Source organism: Pocillopora damicornis, chromosome 13, assembly GCF_964200805.1.
Source record: "Pocillopora damicornis chromosome 13, jaPocDami1.2, whole genome shotgun sequence".
Lineage (NCBI taxonomy): Eukaryota > Metazoa > Cnidaria > Anthozoa > Scleractinia > Pocilloporidae > Pocillopora > Pocillopora damicornis.
Window position 1 is genome coordinate 11420807 of NC_142682.1, and position 15721 is coordinate 11436527.

The 15721-nt window shown below is 36.1% G+C and overlaps 1 protein-coding gene across 3 annotated transcripts; it reads right to left on the reverse strand.

Moving 5' to 3' along the window:
- Positions 1–2923: 2923 nt before the first annotated feature.
- On the reverse strand, positions 2924–15451 carry LOC113683842 (galanin receptor type 1). Of its 3 annotated transcripts, none has more exons than XM_027201127.2 (3): positions 15159–15451; positions 5431–5927; positions 2924–4970 (listed from the first exon to the last, which is right to left on the reverse strand). In XM_027201127.2, exons 2-3 carry the CDS (start codon positions 5805–5807, stop codon positions 4130–4132), a joined length of 1218 nt encoding a protein of 405 aa, XP_027056928.2. In that variant the 5' UTR covers positions 5808–5927; positions 15159–15451; the 3' UTR covers positions 2924–4129. The 3 variants fall into 3 exon arrangements, with proteins under 3 accessions (XP_027056928.2, XP_089047961.1, XP_027056927.2); XM_089191835.1 differs by lacking the exon at positions 15159–15451 and adding an exon at positions 11984–12124; XM_027201126.2 differs by lacking the exon at positions 15159–15451 and adding an exon at positions 8878–9011.
- Between the last annotated feature and the right edge of the window lie 270 nt (positions 15452–15721).

Sequence of the window (15721 nt, forward strand, 5' to 3'; positions counted from 1 at the left end):
CTTTGATCTCTTTGTTAACTTTGTCTACCAGATCTTATCTCTCGGAATTTTCCTGGACGCATTAGATATCTTCCTCCTCATCCAGTGATATCCCGATCACACCCTGATCTTTTCGCCGCATTGCTGCTAGCCGGGAGAAAAAGCTCTGAACTTGGTTCTTTGTCAGCTACTGTTCTCTAGTGAACAAACGTGCATTTGATTCATTTTTCGCATTTCGCATGTCCACTGCAACTTGGGCGGGGTCGGCCTTTCGCCCAGTTCTTTCTCCAAGTGTAAACCGTACCGTTAGGTATTCTTTTACCTTCTCTGAAAATCTAACGCTGCCCCTTGGTTTGCTTACGGCCCATCCTGTTCGTAAAGACGAGTGGGGCGAAGTATCCACGGGAGAAGTGAGTGGTGTACTAGAATCTAACGAACAGCTCGAACACTCGATACCAGCGGTATCTATCGACGAGAACTTAAGGGCCCAGTCCCTTTTGATTGCATCATACTGGCTTCAACCTGCTGACTGTATGCTTTCCAACGTCCAGGTGCAGCTCCAGCTGCGAAAAGGTTTCGAACACTTCAACACATCCAAACACAGAGCATTCAAACAATGGCGTTGTACTCTCTGTTTCCTTGCTGCCCTTTGAACGATGCTTGACCACACGCTTTTTCAAGAGGATCATAAAACCCTTGAGATTCTATGGTTTGACGGGACGTTTGACCTTGGTGCTTGATATAAATTACGTCATATGGAATGTACTTCCCTTTACCGATGCCATAACATTTCCAAACTCTCAGACCGATATCTCCATATTCGAATCGAAGTTGTGGAAGCTACTAAAATGCTCAATCTTATTTATACAGAGAGTGTTCTTTGATTCGTCTACTATTCTTACTGCAGCTGTTGTTCCCTTCACTGGGTGTTTCGTCAATGTTTCTGTTTCTGTCCAATGAAAGCTTTAACAACCTCGCTGAAGACTCGCTACAGACTGAAGCCTTTCTGGTTTCGAAAAAGCACTTGCATGCCATACTACACTTGCAGGCCTTCCAAAAAAAATAAAGGGTTAGCGGGTTCACCCGCAATGATTAATGCAGACCTCTGTTATGCGCGATAGTGCAATCGTTCAGCTTTAAATTCCAAAACGCCAAACTTCGCCACATAGACTTACAAGTGGAGTTCTATGACTGATTCTTGAAGAGAATGCAGCTGCAATCCAAAGTTTCAACGGGACATTAAGCGCGAAACATGGCTTTAGTTTTCGAGTTTAGTTCGCAACAACGAGTCAAAGAAGAGTATCGACAGATGCCGACCGCTTAATTTTGGAGGTATTTGCTGGAGTTATCATGAAGTCCAGTTCACCAGTTTGGGAAGCGAGGAATATCTGAAATTTCACATAAACCCATGATTTCTCCGGCTATTGACAGGTTGCTGTTCTGTGGACACAATCGACGCGGAACCGAGAGAAGCAAGCTCAGGATATTTGAAATTGATTTATTAATTATATGATATCAAACTCCAGGTAAAAGCATTTATTCTTTTCATCCAAAATTTTTCTGCCCAAATATTACTTTGGGATACAAAACAAAACCATATGGCACAACGTACGGCACAAGCTATCAGCGGTCTTCTCTTTTGTGCGGACCTTTGTGAGAACAGTATAACATCGAACTGGATCTAAATTTAAGCGATTATTTCTTCACTTCAGAAGCCTAAAACTTTCATTTCTCCCTCAGCTTCCAGACATGGAGAGTTTATATTCTGATTTTGGAAAAAATTCAGCTCTGCAGCGATGTTAAATGGGTGATTCACCGCGAAATGTGGCCAATTCCGGCATTTGTTTTGATACCACGAATCACGATGGATGCCGCCTACTTTTCGAAGGCAATACCTAGCTATTTGTTGAAGTTATCATGGATTTCACCAATTTGGTTATTAGAAAAATTCTGAAGTGAGCCATGAAGCCGGGCTGCAAAGTGGGTAAGCTGTATTTATGACGAAATCTGCTCCAGTGGTTCGATTTTGGTGTAGGCGAAAAAATCGCGAATGCTCGTAGATGTGCTGATTCAAACGGTCATAACTTTTGAAAAATCGAAAACGTACAGGGGTTTTTGCATATTTTTGCCTATAAAGGTCTAAACTTAACGGCTGTGCAGGATAGAATCGTCAACCAGGTCCCAAATCCCAAAACTTAGCGTCCAAATCAAGGTTTTTTACGGCCATCGGCCGATGGCGATTTCTAGTGGTCAGAATATGCTAAAATTCGCCTTTTCAAATTTGTTGAGAGGGCAAATTCTAACTTTCTTGGCAAACTAGAAAGGTTTTTAAGCAATCTGATATAAATTCCGTGGCGTAACTATGCGAATCAAATATGTTACAACGTTACAAAATATGCCTATTTTTCAATTTTCGAGACGTTGCGACGGTCCCTACGGACTGGGAAATAATTATGGCCCGTAATGCAGTCAGAAAATTATTTCGAATCAAACCAAATCTAATTTAGTTCTTTCCTAGGTAAAGTCTTTCTGTTGACAGAGTTTCAGGCAAAATTATTTTTGACGCAAAATTGAGCGGGTGGAAATAAGAGAGACAGCCTCTTAATAAAATATAGATGTTATGCTCGATCAAATTGGCGTAAAATAATAAATGTGAAAAAATAAAAGAATAATCTTGTCCAATAGCGAACCAGTTGTGCCCTTTTATAGATTGAAATGTATGAAATTGTAAAAAATGTTTCTAGAGGTCGAAGATCTTTGTACAAATAGTTTATAATATCAGTAATTTCATAAACAATAATGAAATAAAAAGGTTAATTGTGATTGATTAAAAGCTTTACTATGATTTATGAAATGTAAGTATTATTTTCTGTGTCACAAAACATGATATTCTCCTTGCACACTGTGAACCAACTATTAAATCTTTCACACATGAAGATTTCCATTTGTTTTTGGTTACCAGCTTTATTAACATTGGGTACCTACTTTTCACGGGAGCTTTATTTTAAACTTAGGTTTAATTTAACTTTTTCTTCACATTGCTGAGAAGTGAGTCAACGAGTAGGTAAATAACCATTAGATTCTGTGGTATAGAAAGACATTTTAAAACTGTCTCTTATTTATAGAACTGTCTCTTCTATCTATTTATGGTAAACAGAACATATGCGTGTCCTCTTGTGGATGCGAATTTTTCTCCTCGTGATGATAATGGCTAAATTCGTATTTCCACACGGCTATTTAATCATTATAACACTATTTTACCATTTCTCAGTTTCCATTCGAACCTTACTTTATTACAATCCCAAGCAAACCCAATTAAAACTATGGACGAATCTTACTTTCATTAAAATATGTATTACCTACCCAATCTACTGTTTTCAAAACAGTTCAAAACAAATAATTTTTCTGTCTTGAATATACAGCATGATGTAGATTTTACTCTTCCTCTTTGTAGTTGTTGGGGTTTTAGAAGATGTCGCTGTTACTTTTTTTGTCGTAGAAAAGCTTGTTTTACACTGACCCCTTGGAATTCTTAGTGCATTCTTTCTTTTAATGTTTCATTTCACCTTTTCCTCAAGCGCTCAAATTTGTTTTATCGTTACCATCAGGGTATTTATCAACTCCACTATAAGAATCTTTTCTTGCATGTCATTTACATTTTTTATTATCTTTTTCCTCGCGTAAAGAGTATCTTTGCTGTTCGTGTTCATACAAAAAAGAAAAATTATGAAGTCACCTCCTATGTAAAAGGCAAAACTTCAGCTTCTACCGGCTTACAATCAGCCTTACATTTTGATGCAAATAGTTTCACTTACTAAGTTGATTGATACATTATGGGAAAATTGAGCAACAGAAGATATTGAGGAGCAGCCGCAGTGCTTGCAGCTGTGAAAATATTTTCAGCTGTTACTTAGTGCGAAATATTGATTTATTTTAACCATGAAGGAAACCTCAGAATATTAATTTGGCATGTTAAAGAAAGGTCATCGAAATGAAGTAAATTTACTTTAACCAAAAGGAGCGAGGATGTTTACGGTTGGAAGAGATTCACACAGATTTTACACGACAAATATAGCCGAAGTTTTAAGGATACCTGCATCGAGAGGTAACTTCAACACTCATTTATGTAACGCTTAATTTAACCACCGAACTAAAATGTTTGACGCTGCTCTCTCCATTGGCATTTTATAATTCTTATGAATCCCTTTCTAAATTCTTCGTTCATACCAGCGTAGAGTAAAGGATTAACAGTACTGTTGATGTATACCATAAGGCTTCCAAATATAAGTAACTCTTGAAAATGAGGCCAGCTTTCACCAGATCCAAACTCCAACCATAACCAAGCAACTTGATTTGGCAAAAGACAAATCGCGTAAGAGAGGACTACGGAAACAAGCATCTTTACAATTTTAGTGTTGTGCTCGAGTCGTTTTGCTTCTTTCATTCTGCAAGCTCGGGATGTTGTCGGAAACTGCTGCTTCTTCCTTGTTGGAAGTGGGGAGGCAACATCGTGCATCTGGATTTCTAATTTCTTATGACCAAGATGATGTGTTTTATTGAGATTCCCATTCCTAAATTTCTTCCTCTCTGGAACAGGAGAAGACAACGAGATTGCATCACTTATGTTGGGGGCGAGGCTATTGCCAGCATTCCAGTTTTCCTCTGGCAACGATGGAGATGCTGGCCTCTTTGAAATTTCATGGTAGCTCGCCATTCGTTCCGATTGTTCTCGAAGCTTGAGAACTATTTTGACATATGCAAACGCAATGATTGTGAGAGGTAAAGCATACTGGAATACAAACAGTCCCACAGTGTAGATTTTTTGTGTGGTGTTACTGGGCCATTCTTCGTCGCAGCTGTTATCGATTACCTTCAAAGCTAACACGTATGGCAGCACAAGCAATAACGACACCACCCAGATTGCCCCAATGATGAAACCAGTTTGTCGAGTTGTGAGACGAGCTTTTGTCGGTCGGACTATTGCGCGATACCTTAAATGGAAAATGGAAGTATTATTGAGAATTTACCCACTTTCCTTTATGGTTCTGAACAAAAATTTTCAAAAGGTATATAATTTGACGAAGCGTTAATTAAAGAAATAACTGGAAAAAGATTGAATTACGATAGTGCGTAAGGACCGCAAGGGCCTTAATATCTCTTTTTTTTTTTGACTCAGATGTTTCTTAAATGCAGACCTTACCTTTTCTAAACATAACTGTGCTATGGGACACGTGAAAATTAAAAAACAACAACAACAACAACGAAATGCGATCTGCACAGAAAAAAAATCTCACGAGAATCTGCACTTGAATAGATGACAAAATGTATCATGAACCACACGGTTCTTATATAACATTTCTCTCAAGACATTTGTTTTTGCTCATGAAAATAGAGGAGTATTCAAAAGGATGTAAAAACTGATAATTATTTTTAATTAGGCCAGACTCTTACCTGTCAAAGCTGATTACTGCAAGTGTAACTGCAGAGGAATTGGTTACAAGTGTCATAGAAGGCCACAATAACTTGCACATCGCGGCGCCAAGCGGCCAGTTGGGTGCTGTAATCTTGAGCACCAAGTCGAACGGTATACATAATAGGGCTACCGTTAGATCTGATACCGCCAGATTGACAAGGAGGAAATTTCGTGTTGTGCGCATGCGTTTTGTTCCCAATACCACCAAACAGACCAAAATATTTCCTATGGTACTAACTGCAAATATTATGGCAAACAGAGTGTACTGAAGAATGTCCAACCATGAAGCCTCATTCGGAACTGTATCGTTCGTTGAATTGGTACTGATATTTGCCACGGAAGTCCCGCTGAACATTGCAAGAGAATTTAACGAAGAGTAATATGCTGATAACTTAAATGTATGCTCTGTTACGCTGTGTTCTTTTCAACTTGGAGGAAGATAAGAGGTCGTCAAATGAAATTGTGATAATTCAACCTGAATACATGAGAAGATAAGGTTAAGAATTGCGTAAATTTCAACCCTCAATACTTTGACTAACATCGATATACAACAACCATTAAAGAATAAGGCTGGTATCAAAAAATGTTTTGAAGTTCTTGAAATCATGAAAATGATGCTAATTTCAACAAGAATTTCTCCTTTGTGAAAAAATGACGTCTTCAACGCCCCGAAGAGAACGTACTATTTATAACTTCACTCGTAAAGATAATAATGTCGTAATGGTAGCCAGGTTTATTGTCTTGGCAGTTTTATTTTTGATGAATGTTTTTAAACTTACTAATGGTTGAATCAAACCATTTTTGAGAGGGAACTACTATGTGCTGAGCTTATGGGCGAGTGATCTCTGCATTAGGTGCTCTTAAAACAGGTTTTAGAATTTCTTTGATTTTGAGGAAAATTGCATTTTCGCTTGAGGAAGTAATCTTCTCGAAGAAAATAGTTCATCTCAATAATAAACGAAACGAACGAGAGAGAGAAATTATCAACTCTCTAAGTTTATGGCGGCCATGTACGAGTTATATCCTGTATATTTTATTATCCTAATTTGATTATCTTTTAAGTATTTTTACTCCCCAACTATGTAATATTTTATTCTTCGCAAAACTGTGAAAAAGAATTCCATTGGATCAAAGTGACCATTTACTGATTATCATGAGATACGATGATAGGGTTTGAGTATGTGAGTGATATAATCCTCTTCATAACTCACTTTTTCTATTACTTATAGAGGACCATTAATTCATATTTCTCACTCTCGTTTGGTCTGCGACGTTTTGTCTAAGATGGTGCATTCTACCTTGGATACAATTTCATATAAAGCTTAAAAGATTTTACCTTGGAGTGGTTTTTTTTTTTCAAGAATACATGGAAGGAACGTCGAGTCCACTCTGATACAAGTCCGTCAATATCAATATGTTAATAATGAGACAGACAATAACTATATATAGACATTCTCATCTCGTCAAACATCACACATAATGCCAGAACTCGCAATGAACGCTAGCGACAGCGAAAATATCAATTAGCAGAAACAGTTCTTTCACACCGTGATCAGAAAATTACTAATAACCAAGTGCCTACGAATCATTTCGCCATGAGTAGGACTAGCGTTCCACGATAGAAAAATATGATAAAGGTAGTTTGGCGAGAAAAAAACCAGACAAAGAAATAAAGTCTATGGTTGCGTGTTTGAACGCAAAATGCAAGCAAGCAATTATTCCTTTTTGAAATCATTTTCTTGTTACTACAGTAAACACGCATTAACGATTCTCAATTATAATGAGGTAAGAACGAAAGTCCATCTTTGTTTGTGCTAATGACATCTTCGAAAAAACAAAAAGGTTTTTTGTTTATTTTTATTAAAGCCTGCCGGTTGGCTCAGCTTATTATGAATGATAGAAGAACTATAGACATTATACAAACCCATTGTTGTAAAAGCGCTGAGTAACAAGGCTTATCGGTGACAATACATGGTATTTGAATAATTATGTCAATAGATGCCTTTTTGAAGCTTTTCCGTGCAATTTCTTTGATTAGTTATACGAATTTCACCTGCAGTTCATGATATATTTGAACGAGACCTAAGTGTAAAGTTACAAAGTCACGCTCAGCATCTACACGATTAATGTTACCATAGTAGCTTCTTGTTTATGCTTTGAAAATAAACCAGTTATAAGCGCAGTTTTGTTCAAGCACGTTCTCCATGAGTGGAAGTGAAAAATAGATCTCCAAATCTCCAGCATAAAACTGATCAATTCCGATTAACCTTAATAAACTTGATTTTTGATCGATGAGCGTCAAGCAGTCGAAGTTTGTGGTAATTATGATATTTTACTCGAATTTTCGTCATGGCAAGTTCCTGGCTAACTTGTACCAGTAAGACGGTCGACTGACTGAGAGGGAATTCATTACGTATGAAAATTTATCAGACATTTTCTTCTTTTTGTAAAACGAACAACATGGCATATCGCTTTACCAATTTAAACCTCGTCACTACCTTCAAAAAATGTAGCGGGGAACGAATCAAACAATTGGGAATCTGGTAATCTTTGAATATCTGAACTCTCCTAACAGTGTTATGATGGGAGCAATGGCTGCACATATTTAACATTATTGCATACATCTATGTCTGAAATTTTCGAACAAACAGTTACTAATTCAATAACCTGAAAGGAGATACGTTGAATTTTCTATCATGAAAAGGTCTTTTGTTCGTCCAAATTGCGTCTGCTCGGTCGATATAAGAGGAACTTTAAGTCAATTTTGGGCGGAAGGCTAAACGCGGTGGTGAAACAGAATTGCTGTCTGTCCTAAAACTATCTGTGCAATAATGTGAAGAGAAGTGCTTGTGATTTGAAAAAAGATATCATAATTTTACTCTTCTCTTGGATCTAGTTCCAGCATAAAAGAAAATAAGTGAATTTTGAAATTAATTTAGGCTCTCTCGCCTGAATTAAACGCGCGACAGTTCTACAAAGTACCTCGCTCGAGGCACCAATTACGAAGCTCTCACTGCTAATTTGAAAGCACATGAAACGAAAGTGGCAAGATAAGCGTATCTTTGTTTAGCCAAATGGGTGGGCGTGCAAAGATAAAATATAGTTTAAATTTTTATTTTGGTTCTGTTTTTACCACCCTCGCTGAATTCAGCGGTGTTTAACATACCATCAGTCGGTTTCTTATCTGTTCAAACTCATTACTGACTCAACATGCCCACTGATTTAACGAACAGAATTGGTAATGCTAGTTGTTCCGCTGATGATGATGCTAGCAGTTCAGTTGCCACCTTTTGCTCGCGTGTTTGAAACCACTGCGGAACTTGGCTGAACCATTGTGTTTCCTTTTACTCAGACTGCATAACACCCGTACCACAACACTAACAAACTTTAGCGGCGGCAACTTTGCACAGAATACTTTTACTCACCTAACACGCTGTCGCCATCGTAAAAAAAACGAGGCCCTTGGCAATCCGTAAGAAATGCTGGTTCAACATCAATCAAGGGGCGCTTTCATCTGTTGACGTCTGAAATGCCGAACAGCGCTGGCACAAATGTCATTTGCAAACCGAGACAAAGGATTTACTTTTAATAGTGCGTCAGATTTTAATTCCTTTCGTGACAGCGTTTGAAACATTTATCAGCTTTAGACACAGATAACAAAAATTGAGAATATATAAACTTTTGATCCTAATAGCATACGAAGACAAACTTTTCAGCTGTATCATTAAACTGTCATACAACTTTCACATTTTCATCTAATAAATGATCTAAAAAAGCTCGAAAGGGTTGAAAAGTCGACAAATTCGAAGTAACGAATACATTAAAATTCATTTTACTTTTTAATTTGCCCTTAGAAATATTAAAAGGATTGTTTGTTGTACCATGAAATATTGATAATCCAAGATAAAAAAAAAGCCTTGGGGTTGAATTCGGCTAAGTATTAGAACATTTTTTTTCGTATATCTCTGGTCATCAATATTATTTTGTGGTACATTTGAATTATAGGAGACTTAAACTGAAAAGACTACGCTGAGATATGCAACGCATCCAAAAGAATAATTTGATCTGAATAGAAAAGTATAATCCGGGCTTTCCTCATCATAAAAACTAAGGTTTACTGATTTACATGAAATTCAGTCATCCTTATAATCTGCAGATCAGCAAGACTTATGGATTTCGAATTTAGCATCACAATCTTCTTGTGTCTCTCATTTTGTTCATACTTGCCATTTTTTCCTTTTTTATGAGGCAAGCTTTCCTCTTTGAAGGGGTGATAAATCAAAAGCGTCAAACTTTCCATTACCAGAAATGTTTTATAACTTCTGCTTGCTAACCTTCGTCTCCAGTATTTTGGCTAGAAGGTGTGTTTTCTTAGTTCTTGTTTTTCTTGTTTTTCTTTGCTCATTAGCTTTAAAGGAAGGGCCTTCAGGCGAGACGCTGAGCTTTTCAGGTGCAGAAATAAAATCGAGCTTTATTTTAATTACGAAGACGAAGTTAAGGGGATTACTGTTATCAAATCCTTATTTTCAGCCAGTTAAGAAGCTCATTTGACGAAAGTTATCTCGCCCAGGAGTACTTGGTACACGGATATCTCAATTGGCTTATTCCCACTGTGCAATACGTATTTGATAATTGGTGCAACAGGCAGAATATTCTAGTGAAATTATTAAGGCGCGCACGGCGGCGAAGAATCGGGCGTTGATTGAAAATTATCCGAAAATTATCCGAAAACCCGGCTTTAAAATCTAACGACCTTTAGAATGCATTTGCCATTGAGAACATATTTAAAATATATATGAAAGGTGAAGGGGATCAAGAGGGAAAATTTGAAGCTTGAATAGATAATCTTACCAAACAGGTGGCCACCGTAATAAGAACATGCTATCGCGCTTAAGGGCGTCTCTGAAAAGCCTTATTTTTTTTTTTTTTTTTTTTTCGAAGAATGTTTCTAATGCCCAGGCTCAATTTTCTTGTTTTCGAGCGACTTTTTATGTTAATAAATTATAATAAATTATATCTAGTCAAATAAGACGGAAGGGGTCAAGAATAAAAGTTTTGACATCTTTAGGCAATACAAATTAAGCACAAGTTTTTATAATTTTGGGGTGCCAGCTTCACTGGAAAAATAGAAAGAATTTGAAAAAAATTTTTGATAAAGGAATGTCTTCCACCGAATTTTTAAGTATTTTTTTGCGAAATTAATGTGAAAAAGCTTTTTTTTTTTTTACAAGAACTCAGCTTAATATATCATTAATTAAATTCATATTTTATCAAATAGCATATTAAAATTTACTCAAAATTTTGGTCTTAATATTCTGATTTAAGGATGGAAAGTAAGTATGGCTTATGCCATGCCTGAGTGTTTGCAACTTAACTGAAACTGCAACTTAACAGTTATTTCGAAATGCTGAGGAGTACGCGGTTACAGATCCAAGCAAATTAATGACAGTATAATTGTAAAACAAACGCGAAGGTTTTTGAGTATTAATTTAATTTCTGTTTGCCTTGAATACATGGTGGTAAAATTTGTTATAGCTCCTAAACAATATCGCTAAACTGTGGATGGTAACATAATGTTTCAAAAGGAACATAGACATATTTCGTCAATTTTTTTTTTGGAATAATTCATGAGAAAAATATTCTGTCTATCAGCTCACTATTTATTTCACGCAATAAGCAAAAACCTGCTTTTAAAAGCTATTCTCAGAATGCTCTCAGATAGCAACCCTACGCGAAAAATTTATGAAATAAAAATCCCCCACACAGCCTCTTCTAGCTTGCTATGTATTTAGTTATACCACTCTTAATAAAATCCGGCAATTCTATAGTCATCGGCTGTTAATTCGACAAAACATGTGACATTTTCATCAATGGATCATGGTCTTACATTTCAAATGTGTTTGCATTCAGTCTATGAAACAGCGGAACCGCTGGCCATTCATAAAGGCAAGCTGAAAAGTGATAATCCAGGGTGTGATGAAAGGTTTACTCTACACAGCTTCTCTGTCCGTGATGAGAAGAAAAAGAAAATGACCTAATCTTTGAGTAAAGTTATATATATGCACGCTCTCACATGGTGATATCATAGGTCAAGGTTAGTCCAAACTGCAATGTTTACTTCAGAGTACTTTGACAAAGAACATTTTTCATTATAAAACGTTTGAATTGTTCCAATTTTAAGTAAGCTTTAAGCACTGAAAAAAAGACAAAAATAATTCCAAAGATATATTTGAAGAAGAAAATTATCCCTCTTGCATGGATTACATTCTAAGCTTTCCTTCGATTTGTTTTCATCTTAAATCCTGAATGTGCCAGCTTGCTTCAAGTGAATTCGTTTCAGTGGAACCATTTAAACCACTTCAAGATGATCCGTATTCGAGAGATTTTTGCGGTAACAGTTCGTAAAATGTTAACTTTTGTAAGACGTGGCCTCTGAATTGTGTCTTATAAATGAATAAATAATGATCAATTTTAAATCCGTAATTTAAAATAATCCTGCAATGCGCTAAGAAGTTTTAAAATTGAGCCTACCTTTAAGAGACACTTAAAACGTTGATGCTGTCTTCTCATGCTTAAACGATTCTCTGGGTTTATTTCATATTTTTTTCAGACAATCTAATTTTCACAGGAAACGAACTGCAGAGGAAGGTATGTCGCAAACGATGAAATTGGATATGAATATTTATACCACTAACGTGGAGGGAACTGCAAATTCATTGCGACATTTTTCCAAAAAAGGAGATTCCAGAGCAAGCTGTCGTAAAATTAACATTAACCGTATAGTTTATGACGGTTATAATCTTGATTGCCTCTATTAATGGCTTATGGTTCTCCTCACTTACACGCTCCCTCAATTAAACTTTATTCTGAATATTATTATTTTTTAACCGCGTTCTAGTAAGCTTTGGTGCAATGTTTTGAAAATTGTTCTTTCTGAAAATTTTACATTTTAAAACATTGTGAAATGTGATATTTAATAATTACTCTACTCATTTTTCCATCACAATAACAGTTAAATAGACTGACATCACATTCAATGTATATGAAAGTGTGATAAACATGAAGTTTTACGTTCCAGCATAAATATTAGCATCATGTATTTCGTCTTCAGCGAAACACGCTGCACCATCTATATCACAATATGTTTACTTCAGATTAAAATCGATGTTTTCGTTTTTGACGCAAATCCGAATGACAAGGCGTGATCAGTGGGCGAAAAGCTTAAAAAAGCTACGGGAATATAAGGTGATTTCCATTAGCTCGCCCTTTTGAGAGCTTTAACGGGTAAAAAAAACAGAGACTTGAAATGTCTGACGGCTTTTGTCTAAGATGGCTCAGCTTGGCAAATGTACTCTTTCACATTGTTTGTTTTTTCTTTTTTAAAGTTGTAACGACGTCGAAATGAGATACGAACAAATTAGCCGAAAGGCCTCAAGAGGTTTAAATTACCGATGCTATTTCAACCTTTTGACATATTCTGAACTAAGCAGTTGCATGGAAGAATATAAAAGAAAACATTGAAACGAGTCGTTCCGTAAAGCTTGAATTCTCGAAGATTGGTCGCAGATTAGGCATTTTTAAAGTCGCTCAGATCAAGTCATAATCGAGTTCTACTAATTTTAATCGCTTTCATCTTTATTTTCACAAGGACTCCAATGATTTACAATATCCGAAATATTCTTGGAAAGATTTTCAAAGCAGTACACCATCATTAAAAATTTAAATTTCCTTGTCTACAGGAACGACCAATCTAGTGCATTTAGTGTATCTGACCTTTTACTCAATTCCCCAAAAATTTTTTCATTATAGACAATACCAAAAGTTTTTAATACGAAAACTCAAAAGCATAAAATTCTTGTTAATCAGTTCTCCACCGCTCACCACTGTTCAAAGAGCGGCCGCTAATCAAAGCAAATCGAATCCTCCCCAGAACTTTTGATAGTTGCTAAAGGTCATTTGATTACTTCGTTATTTCTATTCAGCGTGTACGTAACCAAGAAAACTTATTTCTCATCTAAAAATCTATAACTGAAAGGCGGCAACCAAAATCCTTCATTGACCTCACTGACTGTTTTAGATCGAATATACATTTTTTAGACATGTTAGATGTTCTTTTAATGTTTTGAGTTATCAAAATGCCCGCTCTTCTCCCAGCCGGGAGGTTTTTCTCACAGTTTTCGCGGAGCGAAAAACAGAGAAATGTTGGTATGTCCTGCATGATGACGAAGTAGGATGTAGCTAACTATAGTTGAGTACACATTCGAAGTTTTTACTTTTCTTAAAAGGCTATTATTTTAGCAAGTAATGGCAATAATAATATTCCTAATCCTTTTTCATCCACTGCAAAGTTTTAGCAGCACCGCTGAGTCAATCACGATTGATCGTGTAAAAACAATCAGTGAACATTGCAGCAGGAATCTAATTTACAATGCAGCTTAGGCTGACCATTCAAGTTTTTACACCGTTAATTATTAGATTCCTTTGAGCTTTTCAACCTGAACAAAAATGAATTAATCCATTTTGAACCGATTGGTAAACTGAAAAACTAAAAAAAGGGTTGAGATCAAAACATTTTCTCCCAAGAATTAGTGTTGCGATAGTGAAAGACAAACAGGAAGGGAAAGGATTGTTAAAAATTGATTTATACTGACTCTGAGATAACGGTCGGAGGCTAATTAAGTTAAAAATTCTGGATTCATAACACAACCATCAAGGCGGTCCAACATCGGTAGTCAACGACAGAAAGAGATAACAAAAGAGACAAGGGAACTCGACTGCCAGCAAGCAAATCTACTCGAAATTGACGAAAAGAGCCCTTTTGATGTCTTTGATTCAAAAGATTGGAGATTTTGTCGTAAAGGGCTATTTTGGATCAATTTGCAACAAACAAGATCGGCTTGTAGCTCCAATATTGGGTAAATGAAACCAGTGGAAAACTGTAATAAAAACAACACAGTTGTCTCCGAAAAAAATGTAACTTCAAAAAGCATGGTGCCATAATCAAATGTTCATACATATTTTCTATACTGAAAAATAACAAAAATTTACACCTAAATCTTCTAAAACATGATGCCAAGTGATAACAAAGCAAAAAAATTAAATAAAAAACCATTTTCGCAAGCAGGAACATAAAAATGTCAACTTGGCTTCGAAATATCAAAGTTAATTAAAGGGCAAAACTTGAACATCTTGCAGTTTGATTTCAACCGTTCAATGTTAACCTGAGTGTAACCGCGACCAAGATATTTTTTGTTAGTTTTAAAACTGTTTTTGCTGAAATTTTTAGAGAATCTAGTTCCTCACTATTAATCTGATGCCTTTTGCCTTACCTGTCACGCTATTCGTCGGTGTTTCCTCTGTTAGTATATATTTTTGGCTATATGCAAATCTGGGGTGTGCTCAATTTAAGTGATGTTTTAAGAAGCGTCGTCTTGAGTTTGCAAAACTTATTTAGTGAATTTCTGTTGCATCCAGGCGAAAACTATATTTTGTCCCACGATATGCAACCGATGAAATACGCCAAAATGTATGTGGAAAAAAGTTCCGTTCAAGCAGACTTGAGCACTTACGTACTGCTCATCGATACCGCTTGGCTACAGCTAAGTGACAAATCTCCTTATCTTTTGAACAGCTTTATGCTATAAACTGTTTCATTTAGCTTCTTCATAGAGTTAACGAAAATTGCACATTTATTTCATCAACCTACCTTTTATCGATGGTTTTTAGCTCCAAAAAAATAAGGTTTGCTTTTGGCGACTTCTTTTATGTGATTTGCTTGTTACGTACGAAATGAAGTTTAGCATATAGGTTCGTCGGCTTTCTTTCCTTATGGTCACAATGATGTGAAATCAATCTTTCTGACAGATATCCTGCCATCAATAATATGCAATATGCACCCCTACTGCTCGGGATAATCAATTTCATATATTCTTCGCCTGAATATGAGTCGCAGATGTGAATCGGAGAAAGTTTTGGGGGGGTTTGCCGACCTTTTTAAATAATGGTGTTTTGTTTAAAAAAATGGGAATTAAGCGTGGCTTTTTTAGAATGCAAACAACGTTCTACAAACCTAAGTTTGTTTGCGCTCGACAAAAGACTTGTTTTAATTCATTTTGTTATCATTTCTTGAATAACAAAGAATATTATGTTTACCTCTTGGATTCCCACGTAATGTACTCTTTTGATGTTGTATTTTGTTGTATATTTTTTGTTTTCTTTGTTATTTTCATTTTTCCGTTAGTGTTTGTTTCTAGAAAGTAAATAAATCTG